The 25,549-nt window shown below is 37.9% G+C and overlaps 1 protein-coding gene across 1 annotated transcript in view; it reads right to left on the bottom strand.

Annotated features, from left to right (window-relative positions):
- POLN (DNA polymerase nu) overlaps positions 1 to 25,549 on the bottom strand; it is a 118,879-nt gene that overhangs the window by 80,386 nt on the left and 12,944 nt on the right. Inside the window, exons 3-13 of the mRNA XM_050896655.1 lie at positions 25,164 to 25,225; positions 21,427 to 21,915; positions 20,760 to 20,950; positions 18,174 to 18,286; positions 14,944 to 15,101; positions 6,935 to 7,003; positions 5,387 to 5,447; positions 5,113 to 5,177; positions 4,210 to 4,293; positions 3,692 to 3,781; positions 528 to 584 (exon numbers count right to left, since the gene is read on the bottom strand). Coding sequence (XP_050752612.1) covers positions 528 to 584; positions 3,692 to 3,781; positions 4,210 to 4,293; positions 5,113 to 5,177; positions 5,387 to 5,447; positions 6,935 to 7,003; positions 14,944 to 15,101; positions 18,174 to 18,286; positions 20,760 to 20,950; positions 21,427 to 21,915; positions 25,164 to 25,225 — 1,439 coding nt within the window. The remainder of the gene's footprint in view (positions 1 to 527; positions 585 to 3,691; positions 3,782 to 4,209; positions 4,294 to 5,112; positions 5,178 to 5,386; positions 5,448 to 6,934; positions 7,004 to 14,943; positions 15,102 to 18,173; positions 18,287 to 20,759; positions 20,951 to 21,426; positions 21,916 to 25,163; positions 25,226 to 25,549) is intronic.

Genomic DNA, 25,549 nt, shown 5'->3' on the forward strand with positions numbered 1-25,549 from the left:
CACAAAAAAGCCACACACACAAAAAAACCCAACAACAAAAAACACCCCAACTTTTTTTTTTTTTTTTTTTTTTAAAGCTTGGAAACTCATCCACTGAAAACCCAAACATTAAGTGTGAGAGCAGACTAACTAGGTCATTTTGGATTTTCAGGAGGCTTGTCACCTAAACTAGTTATGGGGTTTTTTATCTCCTTCACTTTCTGCAGAGTATTTCTTCAGAACTCAAAAAATAAACGTTCTGCCCTAAGAGCATGCTTTATAGCACTAAACAAATTTAACAGTGAAGTTTTCCAATTGTTTTTGCAACAGAGTTGCTTGCTAGCTATAGTCTAACATAGTGCAAAACAGAAGTAAAAACATTAAATTTAAAAACTCTTAAGAATACCTACAACTTCAAAACTTAAATGAATATTTGAATGAACTTACATTAGAGCCAACTTTTTCTTATTTATTTAGCTGTGAATATGTTATCTTTCTTGCTAATTTTGCCTCAGTGCAACTACATTATGTGAAAAATATCAGCTCACCTGACGGTATTCTAAAATTATCTTAGGCAAAGGATGAAGATCTTGCAACTTATTTAGCTGCAAAATAAAGAATGTGAATTATTGGTATACTTTTCTGTTAAGTTGCATTATTTAACAATCTTAAAAGAACAAGTTTTGCAGGAAGAAATTTTCTTGCCAAGCTGAATTGACAAAGTACTGGCTAAAGAATAATGTCCTTCAAGCAATCTCACCCTAGGCCCAACAAAGCCTTCATTCTTTCCTGCCTTCAGCAGGAGGGCTGGAGATTACCCCTTCCCATTTCATTTCCCTTCCTGTCCCAGACAGGGACAAAAAGACATGCAGACGTAAAAACTTCTCCACAACAACTCTGAAAACACGGGGGCATGGGGCGGGGGGGAGGTACTTATGGTCGTTTGTTTATTTTTTGTGCTAGACAGCATCAATGCAAGGGAGAACATGATAAAAGTATACAAAATAATACATATATACACACATACATATTCATACACACACACAAAATCCAACAGGAGAATTTTTCCTGTTCATCCCCTAATACAAGTTCCAGGAAACGTTCAAGAAAAATTGAAATTGTCAAATCCAAAAGCAATAAAATAAAGCATATTTCTGATTACTTTGATTGTAAATTGCCATAAAATTTTGTTAGGAAAAAGAACGAAATTATTAAAATAGAGATTGGATATTTATAAGTACAACAAAAATATCTAGAACTACAACAGTTCAGGGTGAAAAATAGATGCAACTGCACCAGAATGGAGATTTAAAAGCATAAGTTTTTTTCTTGCTATCAGGGAGAGACAACATATTAAGATTAATTATCTAGTATTGATCTATTGGAAGGTTTCAGCCTACCTTTCTCTAAATAACCAGGTCTCAGCAGTTGTTGGAAAGAGAGTACTCGACTAGATAAAAGCATTGCTTTGATTACTGCAACAAATCTTATGTTGCCACAAAAAGATGACATGCATTCTATTTCACTGATCCCTCCCATCTCCCAAGGCTCTCTGCCACTCTCCAAGATTACATATTTGATCTATGAAACCTTCTTCTCCTTGAGCAGTGCGTGGGTTTTATGGTTATACTGTTGAAATTACCTCAAAGATTGTATCTGGTAGTTCAGACACTTGGCCCAAAAGTTGAATTTCCTCTTTCACACATGAGAAACAACTACCTTTCTACCTTCCCCAGAGGTGTTCATTCTCAGCAATGAGTTCTGTACTTGAATTTGTCTACCACGTAAACTAGAGCAATAAAACTGCAGCACCAAATCAGAAACAGATGCAGCTACAGCTACACAGAGGCTTCTTCCCTTCCAAGAAGCAATTCCATTATTATTATCTTAACAAAATGCTCTATCAATGATCTGGACGAGGGGATCGAGTGCACCCTCAGAAAGTTTGCAGATAACACCAAGTCGGGTGGGAGTGTTGATCTGCTTGAGGGCAGAAAGGCTCTACAGAGGGATCTGGACAGGCTGGATCGATGGGCCGAGGCCAATTGTATGAGGTTCAACATGGCCAAGTGCCGGCTCCTGCACTTGGTTCACAACCACCTCATGCAACACTACAGGCTCAGGGAAGAGTGGCTGGAAAGCTGCCCGGCGGAAAAGGACATGGGGGTGTTGGTCGACAGCTGGCTGAATATGAGCCAGCAGTGTGCCCAGGTGGCCAAGAAGGCCAATAGCATCCTGGCTTGTATCAGAAATAGCGTGGTCAGCAGGACTAGGGAAGTGATTGTCCCCTTGTACTTGGCACTGGTGAGGCTGCACCTCAAATACTGTGTTCAGTTTTGGGCCCCTCACTGCAAGAAAGACATTGAGGTGCTGGAACGTGTCCAAAGAAGAGCAACAAAGCTGGTGGAGGGTCTAGAGAGCAAGTCTTATGAGGAGCGGCTGAGGGAACTGGGGTTGTTCAGCCTGGAGAAAAGGAGGCTGAGGGGAGACTTATTGCTCTCTACAACTCCCTGGAAGGAGGTTGTAGCGAGGTGGGTGTCGGTCTCTTTTCCCAAGGAACAAGTGCTAGGACGAGAGGAAACAGCCTCCAGTTGCACCAGGGGAGGTTTAGCTTGGATATTAGGAAAAAATTCTTCACTGAAAGGGTTGTCAAGCATTGGAACAGGGTGCCCAGGGAAATGGTTGAGTCACCATCCCTGGGGGTATTTAAAAGACGTGCGGATGTGGCCCTTAGGGAGATGGTTTAGTGGTGGACTTGGCAGTGTTAGGTTTATGGTTGGACTCGATGATCTTAAAGGTCTTTTCCAACCTAAATGATTCTATGATTCTATGAAAAGGAAGGAACATCCACATTTGCCTCAAGTGCTATGCAGTGCTCCAACACTAACAGAAGAAAGAACTGGAGAAGCTTCATATGCGTGATATTTATTGCACTGAATCTGAAGATACATTTAACCTCTTGTACAGGTGTATTGAAGTATCTAAACTGTTTGGTCGTTATTGCTCTAAGGGGACAAGATTATATCAAGATCTTGCAGATCTGACTCCAAATGCAACCTTTCTTACTGAAGACAAGCATCTTCACAGAGCGGGGGGGGGGGGGGGGGGGGGGGGGGGGGAAGCCTGAGGAAAATTCATGTACACAACAAGTAAAACACTGGACCATGCAAAGAAAGTGACAACTCCCAATTCAAACCACAGGTATCAAATAATTTCCTACAGACCTCTTTACCTAGCAGGAATGAATGAGTTAAGGGTCCATAAAAAGATGACAACATGGTTTTACCCCAAATCTCCTGACGGCAAAGAGAAAGTCTGGGTTGCTATTTCCTTCACCAGCAGATTTTACATTAATGTTCTTGTCTTTCACCAGTGGTCTCTTTCACCCAACCAGTCAGTCACACTGAGCTACCAAAATCTGACCAGTAAGAAAGTCTCCCTCCTTTGAGGAAGATGGTCATACATGCATGCTGGTACTAAAGTTTTTAACCCTGGTTTATAGCTAAAGTTTAGCTTCAGTAGCTAGTTTGTTTTTCCCCATCATGGAGTGCAACTTTCATTTCTGGCATAAGTAAATGAAGTCTGATTAATACAATACAAAAATAAATCAAGATTGTTAGGAAAACTTTAGACAAATGACAATTTCACTGGAATGTAACTTAGAAGTTTTGCTAAGTCACGCACATGGTTTTAAAACCCCTCCCCATCTCACCACAACTTCTGAGGTGGACACAAGTTGTTGTATTTCAGTTCTGTGAACTTTCTCACACAGTGCATGCAGTTTTAACTTTTCAAATAGTACCTACAGTAAGAAAAAACACATAGGAGAAATGTTTCAGTGTTTCAAGTGCTGAAAACAGAAAGGAAACTTATTTGGAGCCGGAACTTAAGTGTAGAAAACAGATTTCAAGGAAAATAGGGCATACTGTAGCAAATGAACTAACACAGAATTGAAAAGATCAAATCTTTATTTTTAAGCTATTGAAAAAGTCTATTTACTAAAATCAAATGCATAATTTATGTAAATACATTCAAATACAGATTATCCAACATTGCCAGATTTATGAAAAACTGATATGTCATCCATTAAAATCAGAAAAAAGATAATTAATATCGAAGAAAAAGAATTCTGAAGTTGCAAGGACAATTTTATATCCTTTATAATTCTTCCGTATCAATAACAATTTACAGAACTTACAACTTACATAATAATAGTAGTTTAAATATTACCTCTCTGACTTGACTACTGCTGGTCAAAAGGAATCGTTCTCCAGCAACTTGATGAGCTTCCTCTTCAAGCTCTTTGAGTCGCAACTATAAATTAGTACATCAGAATTATTCTGTTTACATTATTATTTTCTTCAATATCTGCTATTTCCTAGGTTAACAAGTATATTGGACTTCTATTTAAAAATAGGGTACTTGATAATGTGCAATTATTGCTGGCTATCAACATTTGGTTTACTAGATTGCTTATATATTCTTTAATCTATATGTCTTCATGATCTGGGAAGGGGGTTTACTGTAGTAAAAACTACCAAAATTTGTGGGAAAATAATTTAGGTTACTGAAGACTATAGAGATCTGTGAGAAACAGGACTATGCAAATTATTCTGGTAAATTAATAATCTGTCAGACCACTATGATTATCTAGTCAGATTTTATGCTACAAAATAGGATTCTCTTGTAGCTATTTTTATCAATGGGGAAACGGCAAACTTAGAAGTCTCAGAACACATAAGTTGTAAAGAGTGTTTTATTTACAAAGAGAGAGAGAAATATCTATCACTTCTCAGGAAGACAGTTACTGATAACTGTAGGTTCAGAAAGAGTCATTACAATTTTTACTCTACAACACATAACCCAAAAGGACCTGTGCATTTTGCAAAGCCATCTCAGTTCTGGGGCAAGGCATATGTCTCTTTTTTGCTTGCCTAAACAAACATGGAAGTATCCTAAAATGTAAATATCATTAGTTATGTTTATAATAATAAAAATACTGAAAACCCCAAACTGTCATGTAAAAGGTGACAAAACAAAAAGATTCCCCCTCTTTTTAATCAGTTATCCTCAGTAAAAGCAGAAAGATGATGCTATACAATTTCCAAAAGAAAAAATAAAGACAAAATTTACCCCCAGAATCTCTGATGTTTTTTTCAGTTCTTGTTTGTTCACATGTATTTTGTGTGTTTCCATCACTGTAAATACAATTATATACTGAGAACACTTACAATTGACAATTCCAATCTTACGTGCTTCTTGGACTGTAAAATGGAAACTCAAACTCACACAGCTGTTATGAGGCTAAGATAACATTTAGTATTCTGAGGTATAACATTCTACTTTAGCATAGTCAGCATCTCTGTGAAAATAGTGAAGATTCATATTTTGAACTGAACTTTCATACCTGCCAGAATTTTGATAAGTGGAAGCTCTAATGTGCAAAATAATTTCCACAAACCTTGAATCTGTAAAACAAGACACAAATAAATTCTTCAGTATCAGCCAATTTTAATCTTAAAACATATAGCAGTCATCATGTGGATCTATTTTCCAGTAAGCAGTATTTCACTTTCTGTATAATCTTTTTTTATATTACAACACTGTTTGTGGAATGAAATACTACTCAGTGTGAATTATAGTATCTGAATACTGTAGCCCATTATCACTTCATTTTGTGGGGAACAGTAATACATTTTGTAATAGTAATCATTTTGTACAGGAATAGTAATAAAGAAATATACATACCTCATTTTTCTAAATGGTTTATTTTTAGAGCAAGCTCCATTATAATAGGACATACAGTTATCCCTTTTTCTTTATTCACTTGAACAATTAAGCAACCACTCAGAATTCATAACTTGTTTTCATTAGGAAGAAAATAAAAGACGACACAGTTATGTACCCAATTTAGTTACAAAGCACAGGAAGTCTGCTTTTTCTCTAACCACTGAAGCAATCGGACAGCAACACTTGTCTAAAAACTCCTCCTGTAGGCTGGCTCTCAGTGTTTCTGTGCCTTTGGTATTTCTGTGCCTTTGGTGTTTCCCTGTTGCCTTTCTTCATAGATTGTTTCATCACACTGCTGGGCCACTTAGCTATCCAGATTAATACGGCTCCATCAACTAATGGTCTAAGCCCTACACTTGCTACCATCAATTTCAAGGAAACCCCCTAGGATTCTAGGATGTACCTTCCACCAGAACCTGATCATATCTGTAAATTCTGACACTTTTCCAGGTATATGATTACAGAGAGAACACACACACAAAACCACTAAGACTAAAAGACTTCTTGAGATGCATTCTGAACTGCAATAAGGGCTAAAATAGAATAAAATAGTTCACTTGGAAGGGACCTACAACGATCATCTAGTCCCACTGCCTGACCACTTCAGGGCTGACCAAAAGTTAAAGCATATTATTAACGGCATTGTCCAAATGCCTCTTAAACACTGTCAGGCTTAGGGCATCTCTAGGAAGCCTGTTCCAGTGTTTGACCAATGTTTGGCTAATAAAACCTAGAGCAAAAGATATGCCGAGAGTTTTTGTACCCAAGGAATACATTGAAAAAACCCAGCTATACTCTGTTTTAACTGTTAACACTTTTTAGACTGTTTCATATAGCTTTAAAATACCAAAAGAAAAGTCACAATATTCTGAACATTTCCCATTCTTAGAATCTTCATTTAAATATTTAGTTAACTGTTGCAGAGGAAAAGTTTCTTCTAAAGATTAACCTTGAGACTAACCATTTCCTTCTTCTGGAAAAATGGCATATTTGATAGGCAACTTTATTTTAAATGTTGACCAGCACTGTAAACCAGTAAGGATTGAAGCCTTCTATTTCACTTGAGTAGAGATTCTGATCTGAATGAGCAGCACACCACTAACTCTCTTCAATTCATAATAACGCCTCCGAAATGATATCTGAGTAACTACTTTTTGTATCTTACCTGTAAGTCATGAGCGAGGTCCATCATTACATTATAAAGCTTCTCCAAATTCACACCTAAGTTTTGATACTGATATAACTAAATTTAAAAAAAAAAAAAAGTTTTAATGCTAACAAAAATATTTAGAATACTATATATTTTAAAAGGGATTAAACTATATAAATATATTTTTCTGTATGTCTCCTGTTATATTTAACATTTTAGTAATGTTAGACCTCGGACAAACACAATTCATGAACAGAGCAGTACAGATCATGAATATTCAAGATTTCACCTGTTCCTTTATTTACATTTTGCACAGACCGAGTATTGAGAAATAGTATCACTACACTGCCTTTCACATTGAAGTCAGAATTCTATTACTACTTATAAATGAGGAAAAATTCCTTGCAATTTTCTTTCTCCTATCAGTACTGCCGCTCTTCTGCGCCTGAACTACGCACTTCCTTCACTTCTCTTCCAGAGGTGTTCTGCACAGAGCCATGCCACCTCATTCAGTTGGCTAGAAGACCATTTTGAAATGCATACAGACACTGAGAATATGATCATTAGCTCCAAGAACATGATCACTAAAAATAAACTTAGTGTCAACCTATTAAATTTGTTTATCAGGCTAATACACAAAATGTAAACAATAAAGGGCTGCTTTTCATTACTAAATTCCTGTGAGGAAAGATAGGAATGTGAAAAATGCTGCAGACGTAGATTTTCTTTCTTGCAGCCTGTATCTTCAATGATGGCTAAACAATCAAAATTATGGAATAAATTTACATCCAAGCCATTAAGTGCAAAAACACTAGCAGTCTCCCATAAAATTCCTGGGCCACAAACCATAGAACCTAGGACAGCATTCCAGAGGACTAAAGTTATGCACTTGTCTGTCCATATACTCTTCCCCAAGAATCACATACTGGTCTGTGTTGGAAGCAGGAAAATAGGTTACATGGAATTAAGTATGACATGTTATGACAATTCTTAGTTTTTTATGTAAAACAGTGAAATTAACTAAGGATTATTTGTCTAAAAAGAGGCATTTATTCTGTGTTGATAAATACTTCTGAGGATATAGCTGAAGTATTGGGGCAACTTGGCCACAATACTTCAAGAAAGACATTAAGAAAGGTCAGATAGGCTAAAGAAGAGAACCAAAAATAATAGTAAGTTTAGAAAACATGACCTACAGAGGAAGAGATTAATCAGGTTTATTTAGTTTAGAAGAATAAGTTGAAGGAGGAGAACATAACAGTTTTCATAAAGAGAATCATATATCAATTATTTTCACATACACTAGGTGTAGAACAATTGGCTTAACGGAACCTGCTTAATCTGCAGACTACAAAATTTTTCCATGAAGTTAGACTAGCATCTCTAACGGACAGTCCAGGTTTTGATTGCTTCAAAAATATATTTAATATTTTCTTGTTTATCTCTAGATTGCAGACTTCATTGCTAACCACATTAAAAAAAAAAAAAATTATCAGTTTTTAACCCCATCTCCTCCTAGTTTCAACAAATGACTCAGTTATAGTACCGCTCCATTCACTTTATCCACTGCCTTCATAATAATTTAGAAAACTGCTAGTACAGTGCCCTTCAGTCTTTCCATCTCCATCTTAATTAACCACAAATTTTTCCACACCCTCTTTATAAAGCAGCTGTTCCATCCTCTGACCTTTTAGAAGCCCACTGTGCCTTTCTTGAAACACAGACACCAAAACTGCAGTCTTCAAGATGTGGGTGCACCAAGGTTTTCTATGGCAAAAAAATGATGTCCCTTTTCTTGTTCTCAATACCTTTCCTTATAGTGCCTATATTTTGCTGGCTTTTTGGCTGCTGCTACACATTGAACCAACATAAAACTGGTAACAATGAATCCAAGATCTGTTTGTAAATTGAAACTACTCTGCATGCATTACTTTCAATTTATGCTCACTCAATTTAGTGAGATCCTCTAGAGTTCCATACCCTGAGCTCAGCACCTGACTAACCAAAAAGGTCGATGTGAGATTCCTTTGACATAAGGCATTATTTTAATAAGGGTAATTAAGACTTCTAAGAAAGATTCTAGTATAGTTCTGGTTTTATATAATAAATGGGAAGGAAAAAAGAAGAAAAAAAATCCCTGAAAGGAAAGACTGATGAGAGAAGTCTGACAGTGAAAACCTGCATTGAACCCCATAAGACTACGGAATTTTGAGCAAGTACAGTAACCCGGAATGCAAGATAATTATCCCAGACACAGTGCAGTACTGATTGCAGGTTCCTGTCCATTGTAGTTTGGAAAAAAAATAAAATCAATAGCAAGTAGAACTGCAGGATGCCTAAGCTTACTATTTTATGTTTGACAACATGAGTGTAATGTATATCACATGGAGGACTCATCAGAGCAGAAATCAATTTTGAGGCTAATAGAATCCTAACCACTTCAGAAGATAATCTGGTAACACTCACTGTTTCTTCCTCAATAGCCACATTGCTGGAGACTGACCTAGATTTGGCTAGATTCTTGGTGAACAGTGTATTCCAAGATCGTTTCTACTAAATTAATACACATAGGCAGGTGTATTGGGTTTGCATGGCAAGGTTTTGGTAGCGGGGGGGCTACAGGGGTGGCTTCTGTGAGAAGCTGCTAGAAGCTTCCCCTATGTCCAATAAAGTCAATGCCAGCCGGCTCCAAGTCAGACCCGCTGCTGGCCAAGGCCAAGCCCATCAACGATGGTGGTAGCGCCTCTGGGATAACATATTTAAGAAAGGGAAGAAGTTACTGCGCAGTAGCAATTGCAGCCAGAGAGAGGAGTGAGAATATGTGAGAGGAACAACTCTGCAGACACCAAGGTCAGTGAAGAAGGAGGGGGAGGAGGTGCTCCAGGCGCCGGAGCAGAGATTCCCCTGCAGCCCGTGCTGATGAAGACCATGGTGAGGCAGGCTGTCCCCCTGCAGCCCATGGAGGTTAACAGAGGAGCAGATATCCACCTGCAGCCCATGGAGGACCCCATGCTGGAGTAGGGGGATGCCCGAAGGATGCTGTGGCCCCACGGGAAGCCCACGCTGGAGCAGGCTCCTGGCAGGACCTGCGGCCCCATGGAGAGAGGAGCCCATGCTGAAGCAGGTTTGCTGGCAGGACTTGGGACCCCGCGGGGGACCCACGCTGGAGCAGTCTGTTCCTGAAGGACTGCACCCCATGGAAGGGACCCACGCTGGAGCAGTTTGTGAAGAACTGCAGCCCATGGGAAGGACTCACGTTGGAGAAGTTCATGGAGGATTGTCTCCTGTGGGAGGGACTCCACGCTGGAGCAGGAGAAGAGTGTGAGGAGTCCTCTCCCTGAGAAGGAAGGAGCAGCAGAAATAACGTGTGATAAACTGACCAAAACCTCCATTCCCCATCCCCCTGTGCCACTCAGGGGGGAGGAGGTAGAAAATTCAGGAGTAAAGTTAAGCCCAGGAAGAAGGGAGTGGTGTTTTTAAGATTTGGTTTTATTTCTCACTATCCTACTCTGATTTGTAAATTAATTTTTCCCCAAGTCGAGTCTGTTTTGCCCGTGAAGGTAATGGCTGAGTGATCCGTCCCTGTCCTTATCTCGACCCATGAGCCTTTCATTATTTTTTCTCTCCCCTGTCCAGTTGAGGAGGGGGAGTGACAGAGCGGCTTTGGTGGGCACCTGGCATCCAGCCAGGGCCAACCCACCACAGCAGGGTTGAAAATAAATTTAAAATCTGCTTCAAGTGAATTACATCTTTCTGCCAAGAATAGTAAAAAAGTTTAAAAAAAGAAAACATATTGACAGGAAACCAAATGGCCATGAAATCACATGAAAAGCTTCTCAATTGAAAAAGCACTGAGAGGGTTCCTTGGCCATCTTGTAAGTAATCTATCTTCAGGTTTATCGTTCACGCTGTGTGTATTTTAAAGGAATCGTAATTATTCTATGCCCACTTTATTATTTGCATTCCTATCTTGGAGCTGATGGAACACTAAGAGGGACTCTCATGCTGTGAGCTGCAGAAGTCTCTCTTTCCTCTACAGACCTGCAGCTATTCTACAGGTTTCTTACCTTACTGCTCTCTCATGAAATACCTATAGTTGGGAGAAAAAATCTGCTCCAGAAGAAATATATTATGCTTTCTCCACTCAAACTAAGCTAGAAAGCCTTTTCCTTACCAGAGTAAGCTCTCAGAAATTATGCTACCAAATCTGACTTTGCTGCCCATTTCACAGTTTCATGGTTTTTATTTGATATATTCAGAATCCTTCCTTTGGTCCTTCTATGATGAGAAGGAAAGAAAAGGATATTTCTACTTGTTATCAGATTTACACTCTCCTCTAAGATTGCACAGAAAAGGAAGACAATGCTTCCATTTGAATGAAACATCCAATATTTTGTAAAGAACAAAACCAAGATTCTATCATTCGGAAGAGTATGTGCAACGTAACTAGATGTGATATCACTCTACTAAACTGGATGTCATTAAGCTATGAATTACGGACTGAAACAAAAAGATTGCCACTGAAATTGTTTCCAAGAATATCTTCTTAAGAACAGGCCTGATGTCAGAATACTATGGTCCTCCAGGGCTTTTAATCTGTCCAGCCAGAACAGTAGTTCTTTTGAAGCAAAAGCAGGTAAGAATAATCAAAGTAGTTGTGAAATCTTCAAAATCCTTCCTAAAGGAGAGACTATATAGTCTAAACAGATCTCCAAATTAAGGATTCTTCTAAAATAAAAAAAAAAAAAAAATTCATATCAAAATTAATGGACGGGAGAATCTTCATCTCTCTTCAGGGAGGTAAGGACCCTTCTGAGTTCGTGGGCAGGTATCTCTGGACACCTTTTTCCATCTGAACAGGGTCTTTTGCAGGAATCGCTCCCTGAGCTAGATGCCATTATCATCTTCTTGTGTTCAGGATGACACTCAGAACCTCCTGGTTGTGTTTCTAGGGAGTGAGGGTAGGCACGGACTGAGACACCAGTACATCTAAACACTTGATCCTGTGCCCTCACAGTGCAAGAGTCAGCTGTAAATCAACAGGTAAACCTAATCCATCCTCCAAACAGTGTATAGAAATCTGCCTTGTACACAAAACTCACAATTTTGGCCTCCTGTTTGCAAAACCACCCCATTATTTGAAGAAAAACAGAAGTCTGGAACCAAAGCATTACAGCAGATGCAGACTGACAAGAGCAATGTTTCATCCATTATTTGATCCAAACAGAATGCAGAAGGAATCCAAATTACTTGTTGCTGCACAAACACAACAGAACCAGAACTGACTGAAAATTAGTTTAGATTAGGACAAATTGTAACACATTATTGCTACAGAGGTATGCATTCTGGTACACAGCTGGGGAAGAACCATCACAAGAACTTTATCATATTGGTCCAACTAATTTTTAAGAGAAGAAAAGTGCCAAGTGTAAAAGAAGTGGGAGACACTTATTAGTTACAAGAAGTTACGTTCCATGCTAAAAACAGAATTAGCCGAGTTTTGGGGTAATCTTTGCTGCAGACACATTTTCCTACCACATACCATAAAATAAAGGGGCACTAGTATTGCAGTCATTCAGAACATGCTTAAGCCTGGACCATAGTTGGTTTTATCTTGAAATGACCATATGACTCAAGATAACAGCAGATAAAACTAAATAGATTCTACGTAAGCTGATGTCTGTTAGTGGGAAGCATGTCCCAGCAAAGCCCCAACAGCAGAAAAGAGTTAAAATGGGTAATGAATTCCACTGACAGACCATGCAGGTTCCTAATCTGCTCAAGGGCTCTTAGTATACACAACTTCAGCATTGTTTGTGTTGGTCATTTGTGAGTAGACAATATGGACACCTACTGCACAGGCTTGCCCTCAGCCTACAGCAGACTTGAACACTGCAAGACTGAGAAATGGTAGGCCCTTGAAGGTAGGATGCAGAGGGCTCTCTTCAAAGCTGAAATATCTAGATCCACTGGTGGTCATCCTTGTTTTATAACAGTCTAGTCCTACCAGTGAGGACTTCTCTCTACCCCAGACAGATTAATTTAAGCAGGCCCATACTCCAGTGAAAAGCCATCAACCTGTCTCCAAGAAACCTTGTTCATATGCACTCCTTCTGGAACAAATGAGCTGTCTGTGAAATACTATACTTTCAGCAACAGACAGCTTGCTTGATCCCATTCTGGAGGTGGAAGTAAGCCCAATGACAGGCTTCAATTGATTCCAAGATTCCTCATCAGCAAATGCAGCAATGACAAGAGCAGTATGATGTTTAGCACCTGTTTCAGCAAAGGTTTCAAGGTATATGGACTATGACCCCTTTTATTGAGCCTTTTGGTACAGCATCAAATACACAGACAAGCAGCAAGTAGCACATATTCTGTGCTAGAGAGGTGTGAGGGTGAGTAGCGGGCTACAGAATAAAATAGTCATTCCAAGTACTATGCCAGGTGGACAAGACTAGCACAATACAGAGGGAGCTTAACTGAAGCAGTGGTGCACAAGACATAATATATCACCCGGCATGGATCCCTCTGGGAGTACAGATAACTGTTAGGAACCTACCAGTAAAGTCAGAGCAAGAAGGCTGAAGAGACAAATCTGGCAAAAGAGCTAGGATTCACAGGAAGAACTGGGACTCGCTGAGCAGACAGAAGCCAAAAAGAAAGTGGGAGAGTCCAGGGAACAAATTAATTGCATAAGGAATGGGGGGGAATAATCACAGGATGTCAGAGGGAGGCATTAACTAGGACTTGGGTGAACAAGTCAGCATAAAGGCACTGGAGATGGCTGGGGCAAGGAAACAAACTAGACCTGAAGTAGGGCAGGAAGGAAATAAGACTTCAATATTTAACTCGGAGCTTGGAATCAGGATGACAAAGTTGAGAAATGATAACTAAGAACAGATGTGATATATATGAAGAACAAAAAACTGAGTCAAGCTAAGGAAAGAGACAAGATTAAGCATGCTGACTCACAGGAGGGGACATTACGTATAGAAATAACCAACAAGTTTATAGCTTCTGCCTGTTTTCCTGTCCATTCCCTACACCAATAGCTTAATTCATGAAGTAGCTTCTGAACAACTGCAGTTTGCAGCTAGTGTTTTAAAGTAAACTGCCTCTGGTTTTCTCAGAAATGTCTATACTGATGGGTATGTGCTGATACAACTGACCTCTGTCCATGCTCTAAGCCCACTTGACATCTGTGGATTTGTGTAAGAAGCTCTATAATCACATTACAATACTTGTGTCTGAACAAGCAAGGCCTCTGAAAAGTTTCAAAAAACCATCATTTAGGTTGCTGCACATCTATATCTATCATTCAAACAACCTCTGGAGGCTAATGTGTCCAGAGTAGATCACCATGGCCCAAAATACAAATACCAAAATTTTGTAACATTCAGTAAATAAGTTTTAACAGACAGTAAGACATTTCTATAGTGCCAGCAATAACGTCTCAAAAAGTTCATCATGCATTCCCTCTTATTGAGAATAAAAATTCACAGATTTTCATACACATGCTTGAAGGTCCACATTTGAGACTCTACTGTTCCTCAGCCTATGATGTGGTGTCTTTACCAGCTGTGAAATTCAGCAAAATTGTTAATAACAATTAACTAAATACAGGCTACAAGTTTACAGGTATTAGATAACAAGGCACTAGACATTTTGGAAAGGAAAGCTGGAAATCAGTTTGCAGGGAGGTGGAAAGAAAAAAGATCAGATTATAAATTAATTAATATTGTTACTGAACTTTAGGGTTTTGAAACAGAATTTTACAGCTGTTCCTGGAGAATATGATCCCATCTTGGTAGAATGCAGTGAACCCTTCCCTTCTCCCCTTTCTTTAAAATTAGTTTCCAACTAGTAGTATTAAAAATACTTAATATTAAATAATAATTTTCTTCCATCAGAAAAGCATTATGTCTTTTTTTTTTTGCAATATTTTGTAAGCAAAAGCAATTCTTTCATTATTTCCTTCCCCTTTTAACCCAACCACAAACAATTTAAAACAAACTACTTACTGATGCATCTCTCAAAGTGCCTGTATCTGTATTTACTGTTCCCACAGAAAAAGGCTTTTCAAAATACTTCTGTATTAAACATTCAAAAGAGGGAACCGTGTCGCTGGGGTTTATCAGCCACGCTGCAATCCTTGGATCTAACACGACACTATCAGCAACTACAAAAATAAGTTATTTCTGACAATCAAAATATTTAAATTACCTCCCATACTGAGAAATACCTCCAAAGTTTTGCCCATCTTTCCTGTAGACACACATCATAAATAGACAAGCATTTACACTACAAAAATGTTAAATATTGAATTCGTAGCTGTAACAAATGGTCAATATCATGACTACATAGGATTAAGTTCAATATTGAATATTTTTTAAGAGGGTTTTTTTGTGTTTGGGGCTTTTTTTTCCCCCCAAGTTTCAAAATGTAAGTAAACCTTTTGTTCTTAAGATTGACTGTAAAAGCCTCTCTTTCTTATCACAGAAAAATTTCAAATTGAAGTTTTTCTTGTGAGTGTCTCCCTCTGGTACAGTTTTGTTGCTGCTGTTAACTTCACTGATATCTACAAAATTGCTATTGGGGGTCAGGGGGGAGAAGATTTACTTCCTAGCAATCAGACTTATGAGATCTTTAATGTATATATGAATTCACATATGGGTGCACAATGCATTGTTTCCAAAAATCAGAACCTTTTGTCCTATAGGATCATTTGTGCTTACATCGCACTTTCTCTCATGTTCACATAGATACATAGCATGAAGCAAGCCTAGTGCTGTTTCATTTCCCTTTTAACTACAATCTCAACATATGTACCGTAGTACTACAAAGAAGAGGAGAGAGAAACTAGTAACTAGAATGCCTTGTGACGTATTCAAAGATAGATCTAAGTAACCTCTTCAGTAACCCCTAAGTAAGTTCAAATGACAACCCACAGGTACATTTATAGAGAACTCCATGCTATGCAACCTTACAGACTCAGTTACCTGGAAGCAAACTTTAATGTCCCTAATGCAAGTTACAGCTGCAGGACTATTCTAAAGAGAACCAGGCTTGTTTACCTCCACTGATATAACTGTTGTTGAAAAGAAATTCATGTGGCTGCTCAACAGATGTTAGGGAAGGAGACATCTTGCCCCTGAATGAGCTTCAGCTCTGCTGGAGTGGCCAGATAACTGAAGGATACTTCATCTGCATGGTCTCATACCAGGATTTTATGTAGCTCACTATCCTTTTCTCTGAATGCAAACAGCTATTCATCTCAAAAGCTAATAGATGCTAAGGAACAGCCTCAGAAATCGTCTCAAGGATACCCTCCTGATAGTACTACTAAGAGAGTCTTTCTGTGATTGGAAGGACAGTCTTAGCCTTGGAATTGTACAGCTTAAGAAAGCATGTCAAACTCTGCATCCAAAACCAAACTTTGGATGTGTCCACAGGATTTCCACTGCTCTTTCAGCAGGAAGTAATCCCTACAGGAATTAAATGAAACTTTGACAACTGTAACAGACAGATTTACCATGAACTCAAATGATGCGTTGTGAAGAGGCAGACTAAGCAACTCAGCCTCACTGATGGGCAGTAACACTTGGCAGCTGATGGCTGTTGGAAAATGCCCAGAGGCTGCAGGAAGGCTCTGCCTAGTGAGATGCTGGACATTCACAAGTTCATGTGAAGACTGCATGAAATGAGCACCGAGTTTTCTAATAATAACAATTACATCTTACCAAGGATACATGGAAGAGAATCCTGTTACCAAATAGACTCTGAGATACCTCAAAGATCCTTTTCTCATATCTCTATTTACAGTGAGCACGAAACAGATAAAGAATCAAACCCCCCAATCATCCATCCATCACTCTGTTCCTTCCCAACTAAAATCTTCACCAAAGGTGAGGGTAGCAGTAATGAGTTATAGCCAGCAATTCAGTCCTGGAAAAAGGATGACACCTTCAAGGTGAGGAGGCGGCACATATGGAACTGAGACAGAACAAAGCTGAAAGGATTGAAGCAAAACCAGGGTCAAACTGGGATGAAGTGAAAAGTCTGTGCTGATAAAAGCATACTTTACTCAAGATTGTGAAATGGTATTCAAGTCCTGTCCTCCTCCTACTCTGAAACATTAGTGAATCCCAATGGCAAAGCATGCCGTATTTCACTAGTCAGGGCTAATGTATCTGTGTGTATTCCACTGGTTAGAACGCTAGTTTGAGAATGAGTGCAATCATTCAAGTGATTGTAGTCAATATGACATAGACAGACATTTCAGTGTTTGCTTGATTTACGATAGGATTTTTTACCTTAAAAAAGGCAGGGGTTTTGTGTTGTTGGGTTTTTTTTACCACAGCAGAAATAACGGGTGAGGAAGCATCAACTTCCAAAGTTTAAAAAAAACCTACACAAGAATTCTTTTGGATACTAGAAACTTCAGATTCGAATCCTATACATCAGATAGGATCTAACCTAGATCTAGTATTTCCTGTGTGTATAGGTTATAAAACTGTCACTAATGCCAGTACTATCATGACATTTCTTCCCCCTCTTCCCATTCCCAGGGCTGTGTCTCTTATGTAGATCTTCACAGCAGATTCTAAATCATCATTAGTTTACTGTGATTTACTGATGAAACTTTTCAGATGCTGAACACAAGCTGAAGACTCTCCATAAAGGGAGTCCCTCCTGAAAGGTCACACTTATTTTTGTAATTCACTCAGCAGTGATCCAGTACATAGAACCAAGAAAAAAAATAAACATTTACATCTTAGATCTTCTGTTTGTAGTTGCTTTTAAATTAATACAAAAGAGTCTTATTTGTTCCTATCAAAAGAACAAGGACCCACTCAAGTGATTCCTAATTCTGACAACTATGAGCACCTCTGGAATTTATTCTAGCCTATCCTCTTGAGCAGAAAAAGTTTTTCTAGGGAACATGAAACATGAAGCAGTTTGACCTTTTCAGCTATAGTCAGGACTGTGTTGAGAGCTTTTGTTTCCACTGGAAGCTATCCTTAAATTATTCAATGATTTGATTGCTACTCTGAGAAGAATAGATCATCTTAACGTGCCAAGCCTCTGGTCACAACCTCCCCCGAGAAGGGTGTTCTTTTCCATGGTACTAAAACTCTGTTTTCCAATATATTACTTAACCACCAATCTAGTTACTTCTACACCTAGTGATTTTAACAGAAACATCAAAAGCACAGAGATTATAGGATCAGATCATAGATTAGATAGTTACCTTGTTTCCAGCTGGTTTCATTACCATAAACTTGAAGTAGAGTCCTCAGAAAATCTTTTGCATTGAAGCAAATAATCGGAACTTTGCAATGTAGTATTTGAAACAACACTTGCCTGCACAGGAGTAGTTCATTAACATACACTATATTGTTACTCGATTTAGTGAATCTATTTACTTTATACATTTAATTAGCACCTAATACTAAACAGTTAACACAAGACATTTCTTTATTCCTGTAGGAAAAAAATACTGTATTTGAATATTAAATTCTCAATTCAATAATACCTGAAGCTTCATTCTATAAGTTAAACATCCTAGCAGATATGCATTATCATGCATTCATAAAGAAAATAAATCCTTATTTGACACTCAAAATTAAATGCAATCTTAATCCGAAACAGCAGCTGGCATCCCTGTAATACTTTAATATACCCAAATAAGATCACAGAGGCTTCTGAGTTAATGTAGTATTGTAAAATCATGATTTAAAAGTTACTAGACAATCTAAATTGCCATCATTGCCTAGTGTTAATATGCTACTTAAATCTAGAATGCTTCATCATTGTCACATTTTTCCATTCCTTTTGAAAATGTCTGTAGTTCCCACATCCATGCTATTTTAAAGAGATTTTACCAATTTTATATATATTAGTATGTAGATTTTACTAACTATTCGTGTAATTGTTTTATAAGCACTATTTTGGGCAATATAGAAAAATAATTTTTTATAGAGCTTGCAAGTTTATCTTTGGTGGTATGAAACAACAGTACCAAGTTTTTGGACATATTAGAAATTATGCAGATCATAAGGTATTATTGTATACAGTGTAGATCCACTATTAAACAACTGCACCATTCTTACAACAAAGCTCAACATGACCTGGCAATGTGTGTTTGCAGCCCAGAAAGCCAACCGTATCCTGGGCTGCATCAAAGGAAGCATGACCAGCAGGTCGAGGGAGGTGGTTCTGCCCCTCTACCCTGCTCTCATGAGACCCCACCTGCAGTACTGCATTCAGCTCTGGGGTTCCCAACATAAGAAGGACATGGACCTGTTGGAGCCAGTCCAGAGGAGGGCCACAAGGATGATCAGAGGGCTGGAGCACCTCTCCTATGAAGACAGGCTGAGAGAGTGGGGGTTGTTCAGCCTGGAGAAGAGAGGGCTCTGGGGAGACCTTCTAGCAGCCTTCCAGTACCTAAAGAGGGCCTACAGGAAAGCTGGAGAGGGACTTTTTACAAGGGCATGTAGTGATAGGACAACGGATAGTGGCTTTAAACTGAAAGAGGGTAGATTTAGATTAGATGTAAGGAAGAAATTCTTCACTGTGAGGGTGGTGAGGCACTGGAACAGGTTGCCCAGAGAAGTTGTGGATGCCCCCTCCCTGGAAGTGTTCAAGGCCAGGCTGGATGGGGCGTTGAGCAACCTGGTCTAGTGGAAGGTGTCCCTGCCCATGGCAGGGAGGTTGGAACTAGATGATCTTTAAGGTCCCTTCCAACCCAAACCATTCTATGATTCTATGAAAGAATTACCTATAGGTTTCATCTAAATGCTAATACACTTATTCAACTTATTATTGAATTTTTACTGTTCATATGTACATGCTTTATTAACGTGTTATTCTCAATTTAGAACAACCTATATTCAAACTAACAAGTTATTACACTAGTTGTCATATAACTCCAATATTACAGCCGGAGAAGTACAGGTAAGTGAAGTGATTTGTTTCAAGTCACAGTGGAGCAGTGGCAGAGATGCAACTAACAACCAAGTCCAATATCTTGAAAAAGAATGCTTTGTAATTTAATAACCCAAATTCAGCAGTTTACAATACAGCAGTTATTACTGAAAGTCGTAAAATATTCTAATGAAGTTTTAACATGCGACTATTATATCTAAGAATCAGATTCAATTCTCATTTCTCCCTTTATGGGTTACTTTTCCAAAGTTAATAGTAAGGAATAAAAATGGATTTTGGTTATACTGACTGAAAGTTTAAAACATAATCCAACTTTTTTAAAAATTTAGTCTATTAAACAGATAAAGCATTTACTTAAAAAAATTATCTTGTAATTTTGATGTAACATTATACTGAATATTAGGAAAACTTCATTTTGGATCTCAAAAGCCATTAAAAAAGCCTATTGTGCTCAAAAACCTAAAAATATTAGCAGAGCTCAAAAAGGATCTTTACCATAATAAAGTTCATCAAAAACGTACTAGATAAGAAATGCAGTTCAGGAAATGGAAGATAAGATACAAGAAAGATAAACCTGGATGAATCATATTTTTTGGTGCCATATTGCTGTAAGCTGTTCATAAAGGGTTTCTAGGTGAATGTAAACAGCTCCTACTGGAATCCCAACCTAGTTCTGCAGGGCTGCAGTTAGTGATATGCTGAGCCCACAGGAATAGTCTATTCTTATTTGGTTTATATTAGCCCAGGCTTGACACAGAACTAATACAGCTACTATGAAATTCAATGAGCTTGACATGTAAGGAGATTAAGCCTGTGCCATGTATCCAACATCACTGTTGCTAAAAGCATATGTAAAGCAAAACAGTATTTTTTCCCTACATACTCTCACCAAGCAAATTTCTTGTGAGCCTGCTGTTCTTGTTCCCAAAGAGATGACCATTCGGTTTTTAAATAAATTAATTTATCATTTTCTTTAGCAGCATTCCAAGTATAGTCAGTTGAAGAGTAACTGGGAGGGCAAGGGCGATCAGTCTGATTCTTCACTAACACAACAACTCCTTTTACTGATGAGGTTAAGACCTGTTAAGTGTAATTACAAGTGTTTCCTCTGACAGATTTTATGCAATCCTATACAGAAAATTTCCCAAATATTTTACAATATGAAACCTATTATGTACACTAGAGTTATTGCATACACCTTTGTCACAGTAGAGGAGCATGCAAGTGTTTCAGCCTTGAAACAAAAATCCAGAGACAAACATAGTAAAAAGCAGTAAAAATATTCTAATTCAAACAGTCTCACTTTAAGTATACAAATGCCTGTTTAACCCAAGTAGTTTCATTTTTTTTAAGTTTTACTGGGTAACTAAAAATAAAATGTAGTCAGAAGTATTAAGGTTTACCTCATTTTACATTTATATTTTGGTAAGCAATAACACACAAAACTGGTCCAGATTCTAGGCTCCCAATGAACGTGGTTTTGCATTTATCAGTCATATGCACAGTTCAAATGGTTCTACAAAACTGACTCTAAACAAAACACGTCATTCACTAACCTGCTCTGAGTTGAGCTGTGAAGAACCATCTTGAAATATCATAGTAGTTACAAAAGCCACTGCCTGTTCTATAGTTGCAAGCAATTCTCTTTTTTCTTCACATCCCAAACTCCTGATATCACAAGGGTAATTTTCAGAAGACTCTGTTTGTCCAGAAGTACAGTTGTATCTTCTTTCATGTGAAGAAGTGTAGGTCTTTACAGGTAACCTTCTTGTTTTCTCTGAACAACATGTAGGCACATCTTGCTTTCTCTTAAGGGGAGTAGCTATATTCTTTTCACCATCCTTCAGGTTTTTTGCTTCTACTGAAAGATTTCTTTCTTTATATCCCCATGTTGGCAACTCTAAATCCTGGTAACAGCTCGCTATTTTGGTATCTTGACAGCAAAGTATTTCATCGGTATGTACTGTCCTGACTATCTGACCAGCAGTACTTTTTTCAGGCCTGGCAGATGTTTTTATTAAGGCAATTGTGGAATCATGAGTCTCCTGGAAAAACTGGAAATTTTTTAGTGAACCAATTATTCAACTTATCAGGAGAAATAAAAATAAATGTACGAGTTAACTTAGATAAGCTTTGAAGGAAGTGATATTCTATGGAAAAAAATGTTGATACTAACAAAACAAGGAGTCAGTTTAGGGGAACCACATTACATAAACCAAAATTCAAGTATTTATCAGTAAAGATTATTTTGTTGATTTATATGGCTTACATCCAAAACCACCACTGTTTTTTTTAGTCTAATATTAGCCCAACACTAAAAATGGCAAATTAACAACTGTAAGATGCATCTAGTCCAGTAGCCTGTCTGGCTGTGTGACTAGGTTATTAGTGACCTTTGTCTGAAGAGAGGAGAGACCATTCATTTCCATCTTTAGCTTCAATATTCAGAGCTTTTTTCATGACAGCTGTTTATTAAAGAACCTTTGGCAAGGGACCATAATGACTGCTTTGGGAATTCAAGTACACTGAGTCAACTGGATCTCCACCAATTTGTTTCTTCAAACAACTTAGAAGATTGTAAGACGTAACAAAAATATATGCAAGTCGCACTGAAGAAGTATTATCAGGTTTATGAATAAGTATTATATTCTATTCTGTTTAATCCAGTATGCCCAGAACAGCTTTCCTACTCCAGATAGTCCCTGGATCCCTTTACAGCAGCATGCTATTAAACAGCATTAAGCAAGAAGTTGCATGGTAATGTTGATTCTACCCCTTCATCTTTGATCTCCTTCAGAAATTTCCTTGGTATGCTACTGGCCCTAGTGTTTTCTTACTGTTTATTTTACTAGTTTCTTCTACAACCTCTTCAGCTGAGACAGATCTTCTCTCTTGATTTCATAAACACGGACTCTGGAATGGCAACTAGCAACCTTTCCAAGATTCCCCAAGGTAAATGTGTGTTTAACTATTTACAGATATACTGAGTTGTTTCTTCCCTCAACACCCATCTTACACCTTGATCATCAACAGGTCTTACAGGAGCCAGCAACCTTTCAACTCCTGAGGCATTTGAAAAAATGATGTATTATTAGTGATGCATTTGCAAGCTGTTTCTCAAAAGTTTATTTGGACTACACTATTTACATTTCACTTACTCAAATGAGGCAACTATACAAGAATACAAATTCTGGTAAGTTCAGCTTTTTGCATGACGACATTTTTTAGCAGTCTCCTTCATACTGTCGCTTAGCCATACTTCTTTTTCCTGGACAGATTTTAGTATTCATTTTAAGTCTCCAATATTCTGTTTTGAATAAATCCCTATACTACCTACAAAAGTTTTGGTTTTGGAGGGGAAATTCCATATGTTTTCTTTTAAAAGCTCTTTCATTTTTATGGAATATCCTTTTTTGAAATGAAGCATTCCTGTAGTGACATCTATCTTTGAATGCCTTGGAAAGATTACAGTCCCTGTCAGAGCATCTTTCACAGCAGGAAGATTTTGAACCTGATCTCACACAGAATCAAATAAAAAACAATTTCTCTTGTTGAGTTCTCTAACCGTTCCATAAAGTGGTTGTCTCCTAATTTTTAGTCTCAGCATCATGCATAAGCGTAATATTCACCCACTCAATTGAAAAGTAACTGAAGCCTCTCATAATTACTATATTTTCTGCTCTTGTAGCATAGCCAGTCTCCTTCAGTACCTCTGCTGTCATTACTGTTGCAAAAACTAAGGCCTTCTCACTTCAAAAGAACCACAAGTTACTGCTGTGCAGGGCTCCCATCCATTCCCCAAGACAACAATTTTCACAGATCAAAGGATATCATCCATCTCTATTCAATCTGTATTGACTGAGCAAGCCAGAATGACAAAGCCAATAAATTTTTTTTTTCTGGTTTTGCAATATTCCTCAACCCAGTTCCTGTATTCCCAAACCTCAGAACTATGGAGTCAAAAGATGAAAAAGGCTTAGAATGCTTGAGTACATACTTCACAGGATCAACTCTACAGCAAAAGTAGAATGAACAGGTTCTAAATAAATAGAAAAAGGGAGCTAATCAAGCTTTTGCTACTACCAAAATGAATAGTGGTTGTTCTGAACAAAGACAAATTAACTGAACTTAGGCAATGCTAATCAAAAAGTGGACACTATAAAAAGTTACCATAAGTGGAAAAACAGTATCACAGAAGGACCAAATGTTTAAAAGCCATAGAAAGAACACTAATTCACTTACGTGTATTCTCCAAACTGCAAATAGTTTTATTGTTTAACACAGTAGAATTTGAATTAGGACACTCAAGTAATTATAGAATCAGGAATAAGCAATTCTCTTTTAAAGGTTCAAAAATAAGAACAAAGCAATTTAATTATCAAGTCAGAATAATACAGCTGGAACTACAATTAACCACAGAGAGAAGCAGCAGCTTCCAGGAAGAACTGATCTTCTACTAGAAATAATGACATAGCTGGAAGTAGAGAAAACAACTCCCAGGATGTAGTTTCATAATTTATGTGGATGTAGGAAAATTTCACTAGATGCAGTGAGCCAAAACTAGCACCTCATCATCACAAAAAGGGGTTCCACTACTATTCATGTGCACCCACAGCTGCATGTCTATCTATGAGCCAATTTAATTTGTAGGAAACTATCCCACCCCACAGAAGAAACCAGTTTTCTGCATCTTGAGCAACCTGAATGGACTTGCTGAAGTGTGCAACATGCACCAGAGTCAGAGTAAGGAAGGCTGTGAAATTTGCAGCTGGGACAGGAGTACACTTGCAGTATCTGCAACTCATTGATCAACTCAATGGATCTTACAATCACAGTCTGAGTTGGGGCTGCCACAGTTATCCATTCCCATTCTTGCACTGGCACTCACTCGCATGCACATTAAACCAAATTCAGAGAGATGATTAAACCAAAAATTAAACTTCCTAATACAAAGCAATTTTTCATATGAATCAGCTCACTTTATGATCATGTGCTAGTGATTGTTCAGTGACAGAGGTTTGAGAACATTTTTAAACCCTGGTAACTATCTAAACGTGGCAACCTCATTTATTTCTGATTAATCTGTCATAAAAGACTAAATTCCTATAAAAAGGATAACTGAAGTGGGGCCAAGACTCTCACAGGTAAATAGATGCCAAGTGCAAAATAAGACAGAGGAAAATTATCCAATATATTGTGATAAAGCTTGTTATGAAAGACCCAGTCTATAACAATTTCAAACCTGCTATAAAAAGACTGCTTTTAGTGGTCTTCAATCTTACAATATGCTTGCCTTTCCATTTTTCAGATGTGCATCCTTATCACCTAGTTTATTTTCCTTTGTCTTCTCTATACCTTTAAAAAAAGAAAGGGAAACCTTTCACAATACAAACGAATCTGAGAGCAGTGCATATAACTTAAGTCACATACAGTGTTACATTAGTGACACTTTTAACAAACCTAAAATAATTGCAATAAAATTTTCCATGACAACCATTTTCCTCAAATTAATATAATTCGTTCTTAAAAGAGCCCTGCAGGTTCCTAAATATGCACATGCAAAAGCGTGCTCTGTCCCCGTTAAGAAAAAATTAATTCAAATTTGCTAAAAAGCAGACAAACATTTTCCACAGTATTCAGAAGAGGCATTACTATAACATAAATATGCATATTTCCTTC

Source organism: Gymnogyps californianus, chromosome 4 (assembly GCF_018139145.2).
Source record: "Gymnogyps californianus isolate 813 chromosome 4, ASM1813914v2, whole genome shotgun sequence".
NCBI classification, from domain to species: domain Eukaryota; kingdom Metazoa; phylum Chordata; class Aves; order Accipitriformes; family Cathartidae; genus Gymnogyps; species Gymnogyps californianus.